The 18,669-nt window shown below is 35.4% G+C and overlaps 1 protein-coding gene across 2 annotated transcripts in view; it reads right to left on the bottom strand.

Moving 5' to 3' along the window:
- Positions 1-18,669, bottom strand: part of sha (shavenoid) — a 150,417-nt gene that overhangs the window by 119,666 nt on the left and 12,082 nt on the right. For both annotated transcript variants that reach the window (XM_089096051.1, XM_089096056.1), the window contains exon 2: positions 4,643-4,798. In XM_089096051.1, the coding sequence (XP_088952177.1) occupies positions 4,643-4,766 (124 nt within the window). In that variant the 5' untranslated portion in view covers positions 4,767-4,798. The remainder of the gene's footprint in view (positions 1-4,642; positions 4,799-18,669) is intronic.

Below are 18,669 nucleotides of genomic sequence, written 5' to 3'. Positions count from 1 at the left end.
TCAACCTTACTAATTAAATGCATCTATGATTGCAATATCTAGTTTTTAAGTCGGAGATTATTGTGTTTTTGCGGTTAACTGTTTAGTTAGCCAAGATAACTGGCAGCAAAAAGCCCTAAAGAAGTTAAGTGAGAAATAGACCATAACATATTACTTCCGAGTGTTAATACGAACTGCTTGCTATCCCTGAGCTTGAAAGTGAAGTTTTCGATGCGGAGACATTTCTATTAAGTTCAATGAATAGCAGTGTTTTTCGATCTTTTCATTCTTGATCACCGTGAAATTTGGGTTAAAATTTTATACACTGGCTGACAGTTCAGAGATCAAAATTAAAATTGACTATGATGGCATTTTACTTATTTATTGCCATAGGACAGGGAAAATTCTGGAATTTGAGTTTGCGGATAGTCAGAGTAAGTTACAAGAAGACGATAAAGTTTGTCAAGGAATTGACTAAGTCTAATCCAGTTTTTCGCAATGTTTGTCATAAGTGTACCCTGTTCTACAATCTTAAAACGCTGAGTACTCCAAAAAGAATTTTTGAGTACCCCACGAATTTTTGTCTTATTGTGTCTGTGAGAAACTGGCCAAAGAAACATTCGAATCTAGTCTTCCGTGGAACCTATTGCAAAAACAGCCAAGGCTTTGGGGTCAAAATTAAATAGCCTCTCGCACTTAGAATATCTGTTTTTCTTACCTGATTTTTTTTCATAATCATCGTTTATGAACGATTTTAAGCCAAGTTCAGACAGGAGTTAATTTTTGCCCCAAAAACCAAAACTAACGTCGTTCAGTGACAAAAATGTCAATATATGTAGTTCAAGTCCCTTCTATCTATATTTTAGCCTATCGTAAAAATTCAATTATTTGACCCACAAAAATGTTCTTAAATAAATAAAGCTTCCTGTTGATGCTTTGAATAAACAAGCGCTCTATAAAAACGTAAATTGGCATTATTTGTTTTGGTAGGTATTCAAAGATGTATTTTTTTTGGAAATTTTCTATGACGACCCAAGAATTTCGCTTTCAGAGATACTAACTGGAAACAACACTGCGATGTCACTTGGTTGTGTTCACTTGAAAGAATGTATCATTGTCTGTCAGAATTTCACCGCAATTGTACCGCAGTGTTTCACCGAATTTCACCCTAAATAAATCTCACCCTTTTATCTAAACAAAACGCGATCCAAGTGGTCACAATTTTTTTTCAGGTTTTATCTGAGATGCTCTTCCATGTCCAAAAGCTTGTTTCTTGCACAGGGCATGAACACGTCCCCACAAAACTCTGGTATAACCCGTAATCCAAAAAAAAATCTCTTCTCGCACCCTGGGGTTATGCGCATCACACTTCTGGAAAAGACAATCACAGTCCTAGATGGCAAAACGCCCAACTAATTTCTACAGAAATCCAGCCTCAAGTACAAATGTTGCTCCACTTGATTTCAGTTTGAATTGATATGCTAATCTAAATAAGCTTAAGGCTTGATAGACACAAATATCCATATAGTCTCTTCCGTTATGTTTCATAAAAAAGTGAATTTCATGCATCCTTGGATAGTTGATTTAAAGACAACAGCTGTGCTTTAACGGGGAATCGACAGACGCCTGCTGGGTTGAATGTCATTCTTGATTTCGACCAGTCATTTTTCCTATTGGGTAGTCAGTTAGCTTTTCTTTTCTTATTTTCTGTTTCATCCCTGAGTTATTTATTTAGAATAAATATAATAGTTATGGGGCAACTTAATGACAGACCCCAACACGTGCAATAACGGGAATTCAATGGTAAAACATTTCTTTGAGCACACGGTCGAGTAAAAATACATTATACTTTAAATGAATTTTTGAGAGTGATGGCCTATATAACCAAAAATATTCCTAGCATTTATCTTTCATCAGAACCAACATAAATGAAATCAGGAGAACTCCTTAGTTCTATGTGGCTGTCCTCTACCAAAACGTAGTAACTATAGTTGTCCAAGTTTTTTTTTTCAGGAAATCGAAGCGTAATGATTTTTTTTTCTAGAGCAGAACAAATAGATGAAGAAACAGAATTTTATAAATATAATTTCCTAGGTCTGTTTCCTCATCCATTATCCTCTTGACGTGGGTTCTCGGTTGTATCAACTTAGCAACTAGCGAGAGGTTTTGGCTTTGAGAAACTAGCGAGATCTGTTATTACCTTCTGCACACAAATTGTCAAACCCTGACGATTCCCTGACAAAACTCGCCTGTGTATATAACGTTGGAGCTGTTCCGGTGTTTTGAGATGGTTTGGGGTCTCCGCACGCTCCTCTCATACCCTCCTTCCTCCGTCCCTATCCCAGAAAAGGAAACCGCGCTTGTTAGGACACAAAATGGTGTCAGGGTGGACCTTTCAGAAGTTTGCCTAACCACAAACAACAAAAGTACGAAGAACAAAAGGGAAATCTTTTTGTAAGACAGTGGAGATAATTTGAATGAATATTTCGGCCCTATGTCCAAGGGCCGTCCTCAGCAAGACAAAAATATATAAAAGAAAAAAGACTCACAACAACATGCGACCAATAAAACCAAAAAAGTGGAAATTCTTTCAAAACAATCCTAGCATCATTACTTCAGCGAAGTTCAACCAGGACTGATAAAAAGTAAGGTAAAACAAGACGATTCAATGAAATGAAAGAAAATAAATTAAAAACATGTTCTTATTGCTAATCCAGCCTTTTTGGCAGCTAACCTCAAAGGTCTTTTTGTAACTGGTTCTGTGTTAATGTCTATCGGTTTTTTAAAATATTTTGTAAGATCATTTTTAATTAAATTTGTGTATAGAGCATTTAGTGTATATTCCCCCAAGTCCCTATTTAAGGAAATATTATTATTAATCTTAAGTCTGATTTCAATTGAGTCTCGTACTACCTGCTTTATGCCTAGGTCATTGCTAATAAGGGCAGATTCATCAAAAAGTATATTGTGGTTAGGATTTTCAAAAATATGGCTGCCTAATGCAGAATCAGATGAAACAGTGGAAATATTAGAATTTAGAGCTTTGACAATATCATCTTTATGCTGTTGTATGCGCTTTTCTAAATTCTGGTGTGTTCTACCTATATAATATTTGCCACAATCGCATGGTATTTGATAGACCCCTCTTTGGCGAGTAACTGGGGTTTTATCTTTACCAGAATTTAGAAAATTTATGATTCTAAAATTATTTGTGAATACTACATGCAGATTATTTTTTGTGCAAACTTTTTTAAGATTTGTAGTGATCTGTAGTGAGTGTGGTCTTCGTCGCTATTTTTGCCTAACCAGAATCGTAATGGCGAATGGTGCTGCAGTGACCTTGATTAGTGGCACTCCTCGATGAAATTATAGCCTAGTAAACAACACCAGGACTTCTACTTTTAGGGAGATCACCCTATTTAAGGGGTAAATTTCTTCTTTTAGGGACACTTATTTTGAATCTAGGGATTCAGGGAAATCTAAAGTAAAGTAAGAATGCTTAGAGATATTCAGGGAAAGTTTGATTTTTTTTTTTCAACGAAGGCTGAAAAATTCTCATAGATCGCATATACTCAGTTGTCTGAAAAAGCTAATGTTGTAACATTGGCTTATGTTGCAAAGGTCAGCTCAAAATTACAAAAAAGCTAAAGGGTGGAAAATAAGGACATTTATTAGATAATTAGTGATTTAGTTAGCCTAGTGCTTAGATTATTTTTATACAATGCTTTTGATAGGTTTGGAGTCAATAGGAGGCAGTGTTTCGTGTTTTATTTAAGCGCTAAGTTACCCAGTTTTTTTTTTGTAACTCAGGAGAAAACCTGTATGCATAGATCAAGGCCCTATAGGCAAATGACAAGCTCGGCTAGCTCAGTGGGCAGAGACCCAAATTCCCAATCTCAAGGTGATGAGTTAGGGTTCGACATTGGTCTTTTTTTCGATTACTAAAAAGTAAAATATTTGGAATATATTCATTTTTGAGACAAAAGGTGCATTTTGCAGTAAAAAAAAACATATTAGACAATTTTACGCATGTAGATGAAGAACTCGACTGGAGTTTTATCAGATTTTACTTCCCCCCATAAAGTTTTTTTTCTGACTCGTAAAAAAGTAATGAAAATGTGAATAAACAACTTTTATTTGTATTATGTACAGTTTTTTGGTAAGCCCCCACGAAAAGGAGCCCCCCTCAAAAAGAAAAAAAAATCCTGGATGCGCTCTTGAAGTGGGAATCTTTTCTCTTCGTAAATGAGTATTTCCTAACTTTTAGTTTTAGTAAGTCTACCCTATTTACTCTCAAGTTGAAACTTCTAGGGAGATTTTTTTTTTTTGGGGGGGGGGGGTCAGGATAACTTTAATTTAATTTAGGATAGGAGCAAAAAAAGAATAATCTTTATCCGATCGTCACAAAAGAATCTACGTGGTGTTCTTTTTCCATGCCTGCCTGTCGTCCAATAGCAGTCGCTGCTTGTTTGCATAATTCGACAAATATAGGGAAAGACCAATCAGTTTATTTTATCTAATTCCATGGATATTTGTTGCATAAACTGAAACGATCATTCAAATTTTTTTGTTAAGTTCTAATTTTACTCTTTACCTTCATCAGAACCTTTCTTGCTTTTGGTATTCCTTAACTGGAGTAGACAAAGATAATAAGCATGCTTACCATGACCAAAGAACATATCGCCTAAATAATGCCTCGAAATAGTTACTTTTTCTTCATATCCAAATGCTTCCTGGTCAGACAGTAAAAAAATGAGAACACTCAACTTCCAAGTAAAAATCAGCATGTCAAGAAGTCCAAATGCATTTTATAGAGACACTGAAAAAATAGAAGACTAAATAAAAAACAGTTACCAAACTAAAGGGATTCATACAGATTAATGGTTGATATACAGTCAAATTTAGAGACACAGTCCGCTTGCTAATTAAATCATAGGGTTTCTCATATGTAGTTTTCCAAGCCATGTCGAACGGTGCAACTAAAAAAATTCACAAATGTATAGTTAAACGGTTACTACCAGAAGGAACAACCACCCTCTGTTCAATTCTAAGAAACACTTCAACATTTGGTTTCAAATTCCCTACAAATCGTATGCTTTTTTCTATTTACATTTACATTGACTCATTTACGAAAAAAAAATCTACCAAAATAAGCCAAAATGAGACAACTACAAGAAACCACTTTTTTGGCTCTTGAATAGGAGGTACTCAATTTCAGACTCTAAACCTCTATTTAAGAAATCAGTATTTCAAAGAAGTCCATTTATATTTTATTGACACACCTGACTAAACCAAACACTTTGAACATAGAAGATTTACCCAACTTGGTAGCCCAACGTCCGCGTATACACATCTTGCATGGAAAATTTTTGGCAAAATTTGGTCACGGAGTGTCCAATATTCTTAAGCTGTATCCGTCGATAGAGCCAGAAAAAGGTTAGATTAGGTTAGGACACTTTCAGACACTAAACCTCTATTTAAGAAATCAATGTTTCAAAAAAGTCCATTTATATTTTATTGACACACTTGACTAAACCAAACACTTTGAACAAAGAAGATTTACCCAACTTGATAGCCCAACGTCCACGTATACACATCTTGCATGGAAAATTTTGGGCAAAATTTGGTCACGGAGTGTCCAATATTCTTAAGCTGTATCCGTCGATAGAGCCAGAAAAATTTGAAGCCTTTAAGTTAAGTTAATAAAAGACCTAATTTCTACAACTTTTAACTACGTTGAACAAAATAGCTACCTAAAAATTTTTATCGGATGTGTTTGGGGAATAAGTGGGCTTGAGAGGTGGGTTAGTTGCCTTCAAATCACTTTTGACTATTAAAAAGGGCACTAGCCCTTTGAATTTCCAATCGAATGAGCCCCTTTTCAAGCTTCTACGACAAACCTTTCAATAAAAACCTTTTATGCTCCCAGGGCATATGTTACAACCCTAACCCTGAGGGCCGTGGGGGGATTGTCATCCTCAAAGATATAATTTCCGGACCCTTCAACTACTTCGAACAAAATGGCTATCTCCAAAATTTTATTGGATGGGTTTGGATAAATGGTGGGCGTGGAAGGAGTGTTACTTGCCTTCCAATCACTTTCGAGTATTAAAAAGGGTACTAGCCATTCCAATTTCCAATCAAATGAGCCCTTTTTGAAATTTTTACGACGACACTTTCTATAGAAACCTTATATGCCCCCAGGACATAACTTATCACCCTTGTCCTGAGGGCTGGGGGGGTTGCCATCCTCAAAGATCTAACTTCCAGAACTTTCAACTACGTTGAACAAGATGGCTATCTCAAAATTTTGATTGGATGTGTTTGGGGAAAAGGTGCGCATGATAGGGGGGTTAGTTGCCCTTAAATCGCTTTCGAGTATTTAAAAGTGCACTAGCCCTTTGAATTTCCAATCGAATGAGGCTTTTTTGAAGTTTCTACGACAACGCTTTCTAGAAACCCTTATATGCCCCCAGGGCTAAACTCACAATCATTGCCCTGGGGGTTGCAGGGGAGTGTCCTCCTTAAAAGCATAATTTCTATCTGGAAATCAAGTACACTGAACATAATGGCTATCTCAAAATTTTGATTGGATGTGTTTGGGGAAATGGTGGGCGTGGAAGGGGTGTTAGTTGCCTTCCAATTACTTTCCTCAATTAAAAAGAGCACAAGCCACTCCAATTTCCAATCAAATGAGCCCTTTTTGAAGTTTCTACGACAACTCTTTCGATACGAAGTGCCCTGGTATGGAAGAAAAAAAGATACGCTGCGCAAAGTGTTTTTTTTTTGTTTCAAAAATAAAGTTGTGAGACAGAGTCAAACTTTAGCGTAGAGAGCTAGGCGTTGAGGAGGGGACAGCCCCTTTCATATACGGAATAATTTCTGTTCGTTTTAAGTTTTAATGTCACTCCTTACTTTCAGTTAAAAAAAAATTTTTTTAGTTAATTTCTAAACGTTTTTGAATTAATGCAGCTTTGATTTTGGCTCAAGGTACATGAATAATTAAAATGAAATTCGCATATTAATTTTCCTTGTTTTGGCTAATTGGCTTTCTCGAAATTTTGTTCTGACTTAACTTACGTAACGAATTTCTGTACTCGTATTTTTTTCTTGCGTAAATTAGGGAGTTTGCCCCTTTATCAATACCTCACACTTTAAGCTAATTTTTGAATTTTGTTAAAGCAATAAGTGCCTGGAATCCAAAGGTCTGTTAAATGGAATGGATATCTCCTTCGAAAGTACTAAAAAACTTTAGCGCAAAGGGTGAGGTATTGACTTGGGGGCGAACCCCCTCATATACCTAATAATTTCTGTTCGTTTTAAGTTTTAATGTTGCTCCTTATTTTCAGTTGAAAAAAAACTTGTTTTTTTATTTAGATCTTTTTTTAAATAATGCTGGGAAATGTGGCGCCCCCTTCATGGAAGTGTTCCTTCCCCCAAGGAAATGTCCTCCATAGAAAGATCCTCCCCCGTAACCCCTACTCCGACCCCAACCCCTCACTAGAAAAAAATACCTCCTGAAAACACCAATACTATATGTAAACAATGGGCAAAGTTTATAACTTACAGCCCTTCCCCCAAGAACTGTGGGGATTAAATTATCCTCAGATGCATGTTTACTAAATTTTTCACTAAGCTGAACAAAATGGCTATCTCAAAATTTTGACTGGGTGACTTCGGGAAAAAATGACCGTGGGAGGCGGTCAAATTGACCTCCAATTTTTTTGGTCACTTAAAAAGGACACTAGAACTTTTACTTTCCGTTCGAATGAGTTCTCTCACGATATTCTAGGACTACTTGATCGACACGATCACCCCTGGAAAAAAAAACAACAAACAAATAAACACGCATCCGTGATCTTTCTTTAGACAAAAAATAAAAAATTCCACATTTTTGCAGATAGGAGCTTGAAACCTCCATAGTAGGGTTCTCTTATACGCTGAATCTGATGGTGTGATTTTTATTAGAGTTCTATGACTTTTAGGGGGGTTTTCCCTCTTTTTTCGAAAATAAGGCAAATTTTCTCAGCAGCGTAACTTTTGATGGGTAAGACTAAACTTGATGAAACTTATATATTTCAAATCAGCAAAAAAATCGGATTCTTCTGATGTATCTATTGGTATCAAAATTCCGTTTTTAGAGTTTCGGTTACTATTGAGCCAGGTCGCTCCTTACATTAATACAGTTCGTTACCACGAACTGTTTGAAACTGCCTTTTGACAAAACCGACCAAGCTAACCTAACCTGACATTAAATGGCCGAATCATCCAATCACACCTCGGCCGAATCACAGCATCTGCGTCAGCTTAGATGTTGCGGAAGCTAGCTGAAATAATTATAAATAAAATTCTTTGCCACATTTTCTTCAAACTAAGTTAAAAACAATTATCTGTAACTGTTATGTCTTCCAAACCCTAATTTTCGAACATAAAACTGTCGGTTAATAATCGCAAAGGAAATTCAGAGTTTCAAGGAGATTGGTAAGGCAAAACTAGTTGCGAATTCTTAGTTGCAAATTTAAAAAAATGAGTCAGCAAATCTGACTATTTGTTATAATCTGACCATATTATTATTCAACCAGATGTAAGCGGAAAAATTCCCTTAATTATGTTTTTACAGTAATATTTAGTTATTCTTCATATGTTTTTCTAATTTGTTAATGGGCTCATGATCATACTGAAATATTTTACTTCGTTGTAACAATCTGTATAACGTTATAACTAGACCACGGCGCCGCGCCGATAAGAGAAGGTTGGCGGCGGCGGGGCAAAAATAGCAGTGTCAGTGCGCCACCGGTACGCCACCGCTGGCGCGATCAATGTTAGCCGCAAATATTAATGTTTTCATCAGTCTTAGTCAAATCCCATCTTGAATTTACCTCAGATTCAGGCCTATTCATGAGTTAAAAACTTCACAAATCGCTGGCTGGACGCTGGCCTTCTTCATTATTCATCAAGAGAAGCAGAAATCTGGTAGAAACGAAACGGCTGAGGCGTTTCAGAGCCCTTGCATAATAATTGAAATAATAGATAATATATTTGCCGTGGTATTCAATAGAGTCCAAGGAATCTAATTAAAAGTGAGCATACACAAAAGTCAAATTATGCCAGTAGCCTATGAGAATCTAAAAATACCCAAGACAATGAACAAGTCCCAATGGGGAGCCCTGGGTATATAAAAATATTTCTATGGTTTCCCAGGGAATTTTATATCATTTTCTTCCGTCTTCGCTTTAAATGAAAAAAAAAATTATATTTTTGGCATTCCTGCTTTCAATTAAAAAAAATTTGAGGTATTATCATTTAAAAATGATTCCCCTATCCCCCTTTCCCCTATCCCCCAATCGAAGAGGCTCATTCTATTAGAAATTGGAGTGGCTAGTACCATTTTTAATAGTCAAAGTTGTATCCCCAAATTCATTTTTCTTAAACAAAACAGCTATTCTGAGCGAAATGGTAATCTCGAAATTCCATCGAACGACTTTGGTTGAATAGGGTTGGAGGGGGGGGGTTGTGGAGGTTAACTGATTCCCGGCCTTTTTGGTACCTTAAAAAAGGCACTGTAACTTTAAATTTCCGTCTGAATGACCCCTTTGCCGATCTTCTAATACCATTGGTTCCGTCCGATTCCCATTATATCACCATAATTGCATAGCTTATAAACCTATCCCCAGGGACTATGGAGGGCCATGTCATCACCTAAAACATAGTTATTGAACCTTAGAACTGTGCTGAAAAATGGATACATGAAAATTTGACCGGATGACCTTGGGGAAGGAAGGTCGTAAGGAAGGGGTCACTTATAAAAGGCACTAGAACTTTGAATTTTCGTTTGAATGAGCCCTCTGATGATCTTCTTGGACCATTGGTTCGATACTATCACCTCTAGGAAAAAGAAAATGAATAAATAAACACGCACCCTGATCCACAAAACACAAAATTCCACATTTTTGTAGATAGAAGCTTAAAACCACTACAGTAGAATTTTCTGATACGCTGAATCTTATGGGGGGATTTTTATTAAGATTCCTTTACTTTTAGGGGGTATTTCTCCCCTTTTTCAAAAATAAGACAAGCTTTTATCTGGCTCGTATCTTTTTCGGTCGTTTAGAGAAAGGTTGTTTGCCCTACAATCTCTTTTTACTCTTAAAAAGGGCACCATAACTTTTTGGGCACCAAAACGTATCGGTTGACTGGATGCGTTTTGAAAATGAATGAGGTTGATAGAAGGGCTGCTTGCCCTCCAATCTCTTTTTACTCTTAAAAAGGGCACCAGAACTTTTAATTTTGAATCGAATTAGCTTCTTTGAAAGTTTCAATTATATTTATGGCTATATATAACCTTATACAGATTGTTACAACGAATTCAAAGATTTCAGTATGATCATGAGCCCATTAACAATTTAGAAAAACATGTAAAGAATAATTAAATATCACAGTAAAAACATAATTAAGGGAATTTTTCCGGTTACATCTGGTTGAATAATAATATAGTCAGATTATAACAAATAGTCAGATTTGCTGACTCATTTTTTTAAATTTGCAACTAAGAATTCGCAACTAGTTTTGCCTTACCAATCTCCTTGAAACTCTGAATTTTCTTTGCGATTATTAACCGACAGTTTTATGTTCGAAAATTAGGGTTTGGAAGACATAACAGTTACAGATAATTGTTTTTAACTTAGTTTGAAGAAAATGCGGTAAAGAATTTTGTTTAAACTATTTCAGATAGCTTCTGCATCGTTTAAGCTGACGCAGATGCTGTGATTTGGCCGAGGTGTGATTGGATGATCCGGCCATTTAATGTCAGGTTAGGTTAGTTTGGTCGGTTTCGTCAAAAGGCAGTTCAAAAAAAGGCGGTCATTCATTAGAATGACCGTATGTTAAACAATAGACCGAACGAAAAATGTAGTTCAACCCACTTCAGAGGAATATAATCAAACAGTTCGTGGTAACGAACTGTAAGTAAGGAGCGACCCGGCTCAATAGTCCAATCTCTTTTTACTCCTAAAAAGGACACCAGAACTTTTAATCTTAAATCAAATTAGCTCCATTACAAGTTTCAATGATATTTATAGCTATTATAAGGCAATGTTGCCAATGACAATGCTTATATGCCCGTTTGAAAATCTACACACACATAGTTTTTTCGTTGTATTAAGACTCCCCCTAAACTTTCCCTAAAAGTTTCACCTCAATACCCTTGGCGTCATTAGGTACAGTAACTGTAGTGGTAGTATTAAAAGTATACTCATAGTGCCTTCTGGCTAGATCAAAATTCCCCACAAATTACCCTTAAAGGTCTAATTTAATAATATAAGCTGTTCCTCAGATATTGCTTTGTCACCTTTTTGAAAGCCCAGGTGCTCATAGTTTGTTTGATTTAGTTCAACATCCTCCTAAATATTCCTTAGAAGCTTCACCTTTGGTTTCTTCAATATCCCCTTCAACACACGCTGTAAGTTTCAGTTTAACACCATCAACCGTTCCTGGAGCATTACTGATGCGCCACTTGACAACTTGTGTAGGCATAGTTTGTTTCGAATTAGGTCCATACAGTTTCTGTATATCCCAAATTTTTTGCCTTAATACCCGTAGTTTTAATAGCAGTAGAATCAATAGTAATAACCTAAGCTTTAGTGGCAGCAATAGTAGTAGTAATAGAAGTAGTAATAATAGTAATAGAAGTAGTAATAATAGTAACAGTAGTAGTAGTATACATCCCTCACAACAAGCCCTGTTAGTTTCAACTTCATACACCACTTTTCCTAAGAAATTGCTGTTATACTCTTTTGAAAACCTGCATAAAGACGGCGTGTTGTGATTCAGTTCACCCTCCCCCCTCAAAATTCCTTGATAATTTCACCTTCATACTCTTAGATATAGTTGTAATAGTAGTCACAGTAGTATTACTGATATTATTGGTGCCCAAAAAGTTATCTTTGAACTTTCAAAATAAGTATAAAAGGTAAAAACTATTTTTTTTCTAAGTCTGTTGTATACAAAAAGTAAATTTCGATTGATTTTTTTTTCAGCTTATTTTTGCTAAGATTCATTTCCTTGAAAAATGTTGACTAAATATAACTATAAGTTTGGCTTGGTTTTATTAATAGGATACCCAATAGTTGGTTTTCCCGAGTTTAATACTAGTTGATTTTTCCAAAGAAGAATTGAAGTTACTCCTCGAAAAACAGTTTGGTGACGGTGGTCCTCCCGATGATTTGAAGCAGGTTCTTTTGTCTTTTAACTTTATTTACGGTGTTAGACGGCATTTCAGAAAGATACCCGTTGACTTCTAAGGTGGGAATTCCTTTCGTCTCATTTCTTTAAGCTATAGGAGGGCTATTTGATGATAAAGCTGTTTAAATTAACATCGCTATTAAAGATTGAACTGTCTAAGGATCGTCTTAGGCTCTCATTAGAATGACCGTATGTTAAACAATAGGCTGAACGAAAAATATAGTTCAACCCACTTCAGAGGACTATAATCAAACAGTTCGTGGTAACGAACTGTAAGTAAGGAGCGACCCGACTCAATAGTAACCAAAACTCTAAAAACCGAAGTTTTGATACCAAATGATAAATCAATAGAATTATATTTTTATGCTCATTTCAAACATACAATTTTTTTTAAGTTTATTTTTACCCATCAAAAGTTACGCGCCTGAGAAAAGTTGCCTTATTTTCGAAAAAAGGGGAAAACAACCCCTAAAAGTCATAGAACTTTAATGAAATTCACACCATCAATTCAGCGTATTAGAGAGCCCTACTATAGAAGTTTCAAGGTCCTATCTACAAAAATGTGGAATTTTGTATTTTTTGCCAGAAGAATGATCACGGATACGTGTTTATTTGTTTGTTTTTTTTCCCCAGGGGTGATCTTATCGATCCAGTAGTCCTAGAATATCGTGAGAGAGCTCATCTGAAAGTAAATTAAAAGCTCTAGTGCCCTTTTTAAGTGACAAAACAAATTGGAGGGAAACTTGGCCGCCTCCCACGCTCATTTTTTTCCGAAGTCACCCAATCAAAATTTTGAGATAGCCATTTTGTTCAGCATAATCGAAAATCTAATCAAAATGTCTTTGAGGATGACTTAATCCCCCATAATTTCAGGGGGGAAGGGCTGCAAGTAATGAACTTTGCCCATTGTTTATATATAGTATTGGTTAATGGAAAGTATACAGATGTTTCAGGAAGAATTTTTTTGGTGGGGGAAAGGGACGGAGGAGGGGGTTATGGAGTAGGATTTTTCGATGTAGAATGTTTCCTTGGGGGAAGGGACATTTTGCTGAAGGGGGCGCTGGATTTCCCAGCATTATTTAAAAAACGATCAGAAATTAAATAAAAAAACAAGTTTTTTTTCAATTGAAAGTAAGGAGCAACATTTTAACTTAAAACAAACAGAAATTATTACGTATATGAGGGGTTCACCCCCAAGCCAATACCTCGCCCTTTACGTTAAAGTTTTTCTTAGTAATTTCAAAAGAAATATCTATTCTAATTTACCGGCCTTTGTGATTCAGGGGCTTGTGATTTGAACAAAATTCGAACTTTAGCGTAAAGAGCAAGGTATTGACTAGGGGTAAACTCCCTAATATACGTAATAAAAACGTACAAATGTAGAAGTTCTTACGTAAGTTAATTCGTAAGTTACGTCAGAACAAAATTTCGAGAAAGCCATTTAGCCAAAACAAGTAAAATTAATATGCAAATGTCATTCTAATTATTCATTTACGGTGAGCCAAAATCAAAGCTGCATTAATTCAAAAACGCTCAGAAATTAAATAAAAAAACTAGTTTTTTTTAGTGAAAGTAAGGAGTGACATTAAAACTTAAAACCAACATAAATTATCCCGTATATGAAAGGGGCTGTCCCCTCCTCAACGCCTCGCTCTTTACGCCAAAGTTTGACTCTGTCACACAACTTTATTTTTTAAAACAACAAAAAAACTTTAGCGTAAAGAGCGAGGCGTTGAGGAGGGGACAGCCCCTTTCATATACGGAATAATTTCTGTTCGTTTTAAGTTTTAATATCGCTCCTTACTTTCAGTTAAAAAAAACTTGTTTTTTTTATTTTATTGAAAGAAAGGCTTAGATAGTTAGGTCACGTTTCACAGGTGCCTTCTGTCTTCTGTTTGTATCTGGATTGGTAAAAACAAAAGCAGGATGCCTTCCAGCGCATAAGGACGAATTTAAAGGAAGTATAAAATATAGGAAAGGAAATAAAAAGTCGAGTTCTGAACATTGTAAGGTGGATGAGGTGCTGGTCTCAGATGACTTCGTGCTTTAACGGTTTGATAGCGTCGGCACTAGTAGTAGTAGTAATAAAGAAGCTGCACAAATTCATATCGGTAATTGACCCATAATTTTCCTGTAATCTGTAAAAATTAAGGGGACACCCAATTTCAAAAACAGTGTACATTATAGGGACGCGTCATACGTGATGAAAGTGTGCCACACGTGTCAAAAGAAGATGGCGAATAAGTTTCTTCATGTGACAAGGAGTGTACCACACGTGGTAGGAAAATCGACGCTCTGATATTTGCACCAGGTGATGAAAAGTAAGAAACCCCACGAGAAAATTTATTACAAGGGCTTTAATTTAATTTTACAAGGCGATTAAGCGAGACATTAGTTACAAAACGAAAACAAACTAAATTTCATCGCTTTTCTTTTACTAGAACTTATTAGAGTAGTGATCTAAACTCTATTCGTTCCATTGTATAATAAATCAACTTCGACATTGAGAAAACAAAACGAAATTTCCCCAGCAATTAAAAAACGGTATTCACAGTTTGATTAAAAGCCAAATTGATTTTTAGAAGAACAAGCTTTTGACTTCGCCGTCTCTTGTTTTTCTCATTGTTATGTTTTGCTATTTAAAGTGACTCTAAAGACTTAGAATAGAAACAACGCCTTGATCAAAGAACAATACACTATTTCACCAAGGTCGTACCCACTAGACTTCTCGGTATTGACCTTTTAGAGGCACACAGGTCACATTGGGGAGACAGAGACAGAACGAAATACAGACCCAGCACAGACATGACGCAGGAATTTTATTTTGTGGTGAAAACTCCAATATTCAGGGAGGGAAGGCCCTAATTCAAAAACGTGTAGAAATCGTGAATTATAAGAGAATATAATATATTACAGAAAAAATCACACACAAATTAGAGATATCAGGGGACCGGATGAAAAAAACTTCTGCACCTTAGATACACCAGTATCAGTCATGTAACTTATCAGTCTCGACATCTTGGACCATGAGACTAATCAAAATTGAATGGGGAATCAAACTCTATATTTCTTCTTTTTCTATGGTTTATGTACTACAAATAAAATTTAACAAAGATTGTCTTCCTTATATCTATCCTATAGTGTAATTACATATAATTTTTTTTTAATTATCTTATTTACCACCATAAGCACCTCTGAAACAATGCTACATATTCAGTCAAGCATTTTCTTGCAGATATTCCATATTCTGCCTACACATGCCTATACCTGCTTATTCAGAGCATTATACGCTGAAAATGGCTAAACCTATAGCCATAATTAGTAGTTCTATAAAAACTTATGCTTTTATTCTACCTGAAAACAAAACTAGCCTTTAAAAACAAAGAGAACTGATAGAAAGAATAGAAAAAAGAAGTTTTTTTTATTTACCAAAAAAAGGTCGTAAGACTAGTAGTTTGAATTTGAGATTAGTGATCCAGTTTCTGGCACTAGGGGTTTTGGTGCCATTTCGTGGGCTTGTGGTCCAAAATAGCGAAACCAGGGTCGTTCTTTGAGTATATCACACCACCGATAGTTTTCTTTTCACAATGTAATTTTTATAATAAATTCATTGTAGTAACTTACATTTAAAAAAATTATCCCCCAGCTCTCAGAAATATTTCTTAAATTGTTGCATACCACTTTCCCTACTTACTACTAAGCGACAAAATTCAGTTAAAAAATAAAATAAATAAAAGCTTTTACAAAAGGGTTGGACCGTCTCCATCGGGAAAATCCTTGATTTCTTGAACATGTTTCTGGGAAAAAATTCTGGAAACTAGTTATGTAGAAGGCAAGCTAATAGTATGTATAGGTAAAGAAGATAATCTTGATATTTTTCAGTTTTCCATGAACCTTTTTACACTTTTTTATAGCTTATTATTGTATCAACATGTGCTATCAGTTTATCGGTCAGTAATTCGCGTCATAATTGTGTAATTGTGCGGTACCGTTGTGATAATTGCTATCTCACGATTTGCCTACAATTTACAATTCGTGCAGATTTAATTGCTTCATTGATGAAGGTCGATGAAAGTTTAATTGCTACATTGATGAAAGTAAATGAGACGATTTTTGTGACATGAGTAACTTTTTTCAAGAATACCTCAATTTGCTGAACTTTCCTTTTTTATCGAAAGAAAGGAGAAGTAGCCCTAAAAAAAGCTGAGAATAAATTAATAATTTGAATAAAGAGGTAAAACCCGATTAACGGAATAGTTTATATATTGGTGTTTCAAAAGGTGGAAGTATAAGTTTTAGAAATGCTTAAATTGTTCCAGGTACTTAATATTTTCTAAGTCTGTCAAACGCAAAACAACCGTTCTACTGGCTGACACAAACTATGGCGTTTATTTTTAATTAAACTCTCCATTACAGAAAAAAGGAAATCTGACTACTTGAATAGCTTAAGCGAAAACTTACATACCATATCTTTAAAATTTGGGGGAAAACTAGGGATGTAAATTTTAATAATAAAAAAACTACCATATGCAGTTATGCAGATCTTATTAGTTCCGGGGGCCAAATTTGAAATTAATAAACTTGGGCAGAAAACCAACAAAAATCAGCCAAAAGCATATGGCACGAAACAGCACAAGAAGGTGTAGCCTTCCTTTGAAAGCTTTGGGAGTCAAAATGTTGTAAATGTTTGACTTTCTACAGACGATAAGCATTCTTATAATTGACCAGTTAATTTTCCTTAATCATTTTCATGCTTCGCTCTGGCAACACTGACAAAAATAAGGTAATGTCTAAAAAACTTTGTATTTTTGAACAACAAATGAAAGATATTAGAAAACTGTAGCTTCCAGGCATGAAAAAACTCCTGCGTTTCAGGGGGCTTAAGTGATATTAACAGTCTTGTGTAATGAAAAAAAAAATAATAAACAGAATCGGCTCCGGAATACGGATGCAGTACCTCTACAAAGGGAAATACGAGAAAAGCCAAAATATATGGGAGTTTTTCGAAAGGTTTGGATAAAAAGTAAATTCAGAAGATCTCGACTGGCCTCTGAATCATTAAAAATAAAAGAGGAAAATCATTGGACGGAGCACTGCAGTTTAATGTGAATCAAATAAAAAATTACAAGTTTTTTTTAACTGAAAGTAAGGAGCGACATTAAAATTTAAAACGAACAGAAATTATTCTGTATGGCCCCTCCTCAATGCCTAGCTCTTTACGCTAAAGTTTTTTTTATTGTTTTAAAAAATAGAGTTGCGAGAAAGAGTCAAACCTTAGCGTAAAGAGCGAGGCGTTGAGGAGGGGACAGCCCCTTTCATATACAAAGTAATTTCTGTTCGTTTTAAGTTTTAATGTCGATCCTTACTTTCAGTTAAAAAACCTTGTTTTTTTATTTAATTTCTGAACGTTTTTAAATTAATGCAGGTTTTTATTTTCGCTCACAGTACACGAATAATTAAAACGAAATTTGAATATTAATTTTCCTTTTTTTGGCTAAATGGCTTTCTCGAAAGTTTTTTAATTTTATTTACGAACGTTTTTATTAGTAATAAATATACGTAACTTACGAATTAACTTACCTGAAAACGTCTGTATACTTCCCAATAACCAATACTATATGTAAACATTGGTCAGAGTTCATAACTTGCAGCCCTTCCCCCGGTGACTGTGGGGAATTATGTCATCCTCAAAGACACACTTCTTATGTTTTTCGACCATGCTGAACAAAATGGATATCTCAAAATTTGGATTGGGTGAATTTGTGAAAAAATGAGCGTAAGAGGGGGCCTAGCATCCCTCCATTTTTTGGTCACTTGGAAAGGGCACTAGAACTTTTAATTTCCGTTCGAATGAGCCCTCCCGCGATATTCTAGGACCACTGTGTCAGTATGATCACCCCTGGGAAAAAAACAAACAAAAAAAAAAAGAAAAAAAAAAATGAACACGCATTTCCCCCTTTTTTCGAAAATAAGACAAATTTTCTCAGGCACGTAACTTTTGATGGATAAGACGAAGTTTTATGAAACTAAGCTTTGTTTGAAATCAGCATAAGAATCTGGTTCTTTTGATGCATATATTGGTATCAAAATTCCTTTTTAGAGTTTTGGTTACTATTGAGCCGGGTCGCTCCTTACTTACAGTTCGTTACCACGAAGTGTTTGGTACCTACACTGATATCTAAAGTTTGATTGAGCAAAAAACTTTGCGCTTAATCTTCAACTTACATACAAGAGTCATGGGTGGCTATACGGGGTCAAAGATTGGACCAGATACAAGCCACCTTGAAAGAGGAATAAAGTCCATACAGGGAAAAATTTTAAAACATTCAGAACAAGCATGGCCCTTTTTTGGTTATTAAAAAAAAAGTTTTTTCAACTGAAAGTAAGGAGCAACATTAAAACTTAAAACCAACATAAATTATTCCGTATATGAAAGGGACTGTCCCCTCC

The sequence above is a fragment of the Artemia sp. Qi Xiang Cuo genome, chromosome 1, assembly GCF_049724085.1.
Source record: "Artemia sp. Qi Xiang Cuo chromosome 1, ASM4972408v1, whole genome shotgun sequence".
Classification (NCBI taxonomy): domain Eukaryota; kingdom Metazoa; phylum Arthropoda; class Branchiopoda; order Anostraca; family Artemiidae; genus Artemia; species Artemia sp. Qi Xiang Cuo.
Note: the sequence above shows the minus strand (reverse complement) of the source record. Positions and strands in the feature narration are given on the sequence as shown.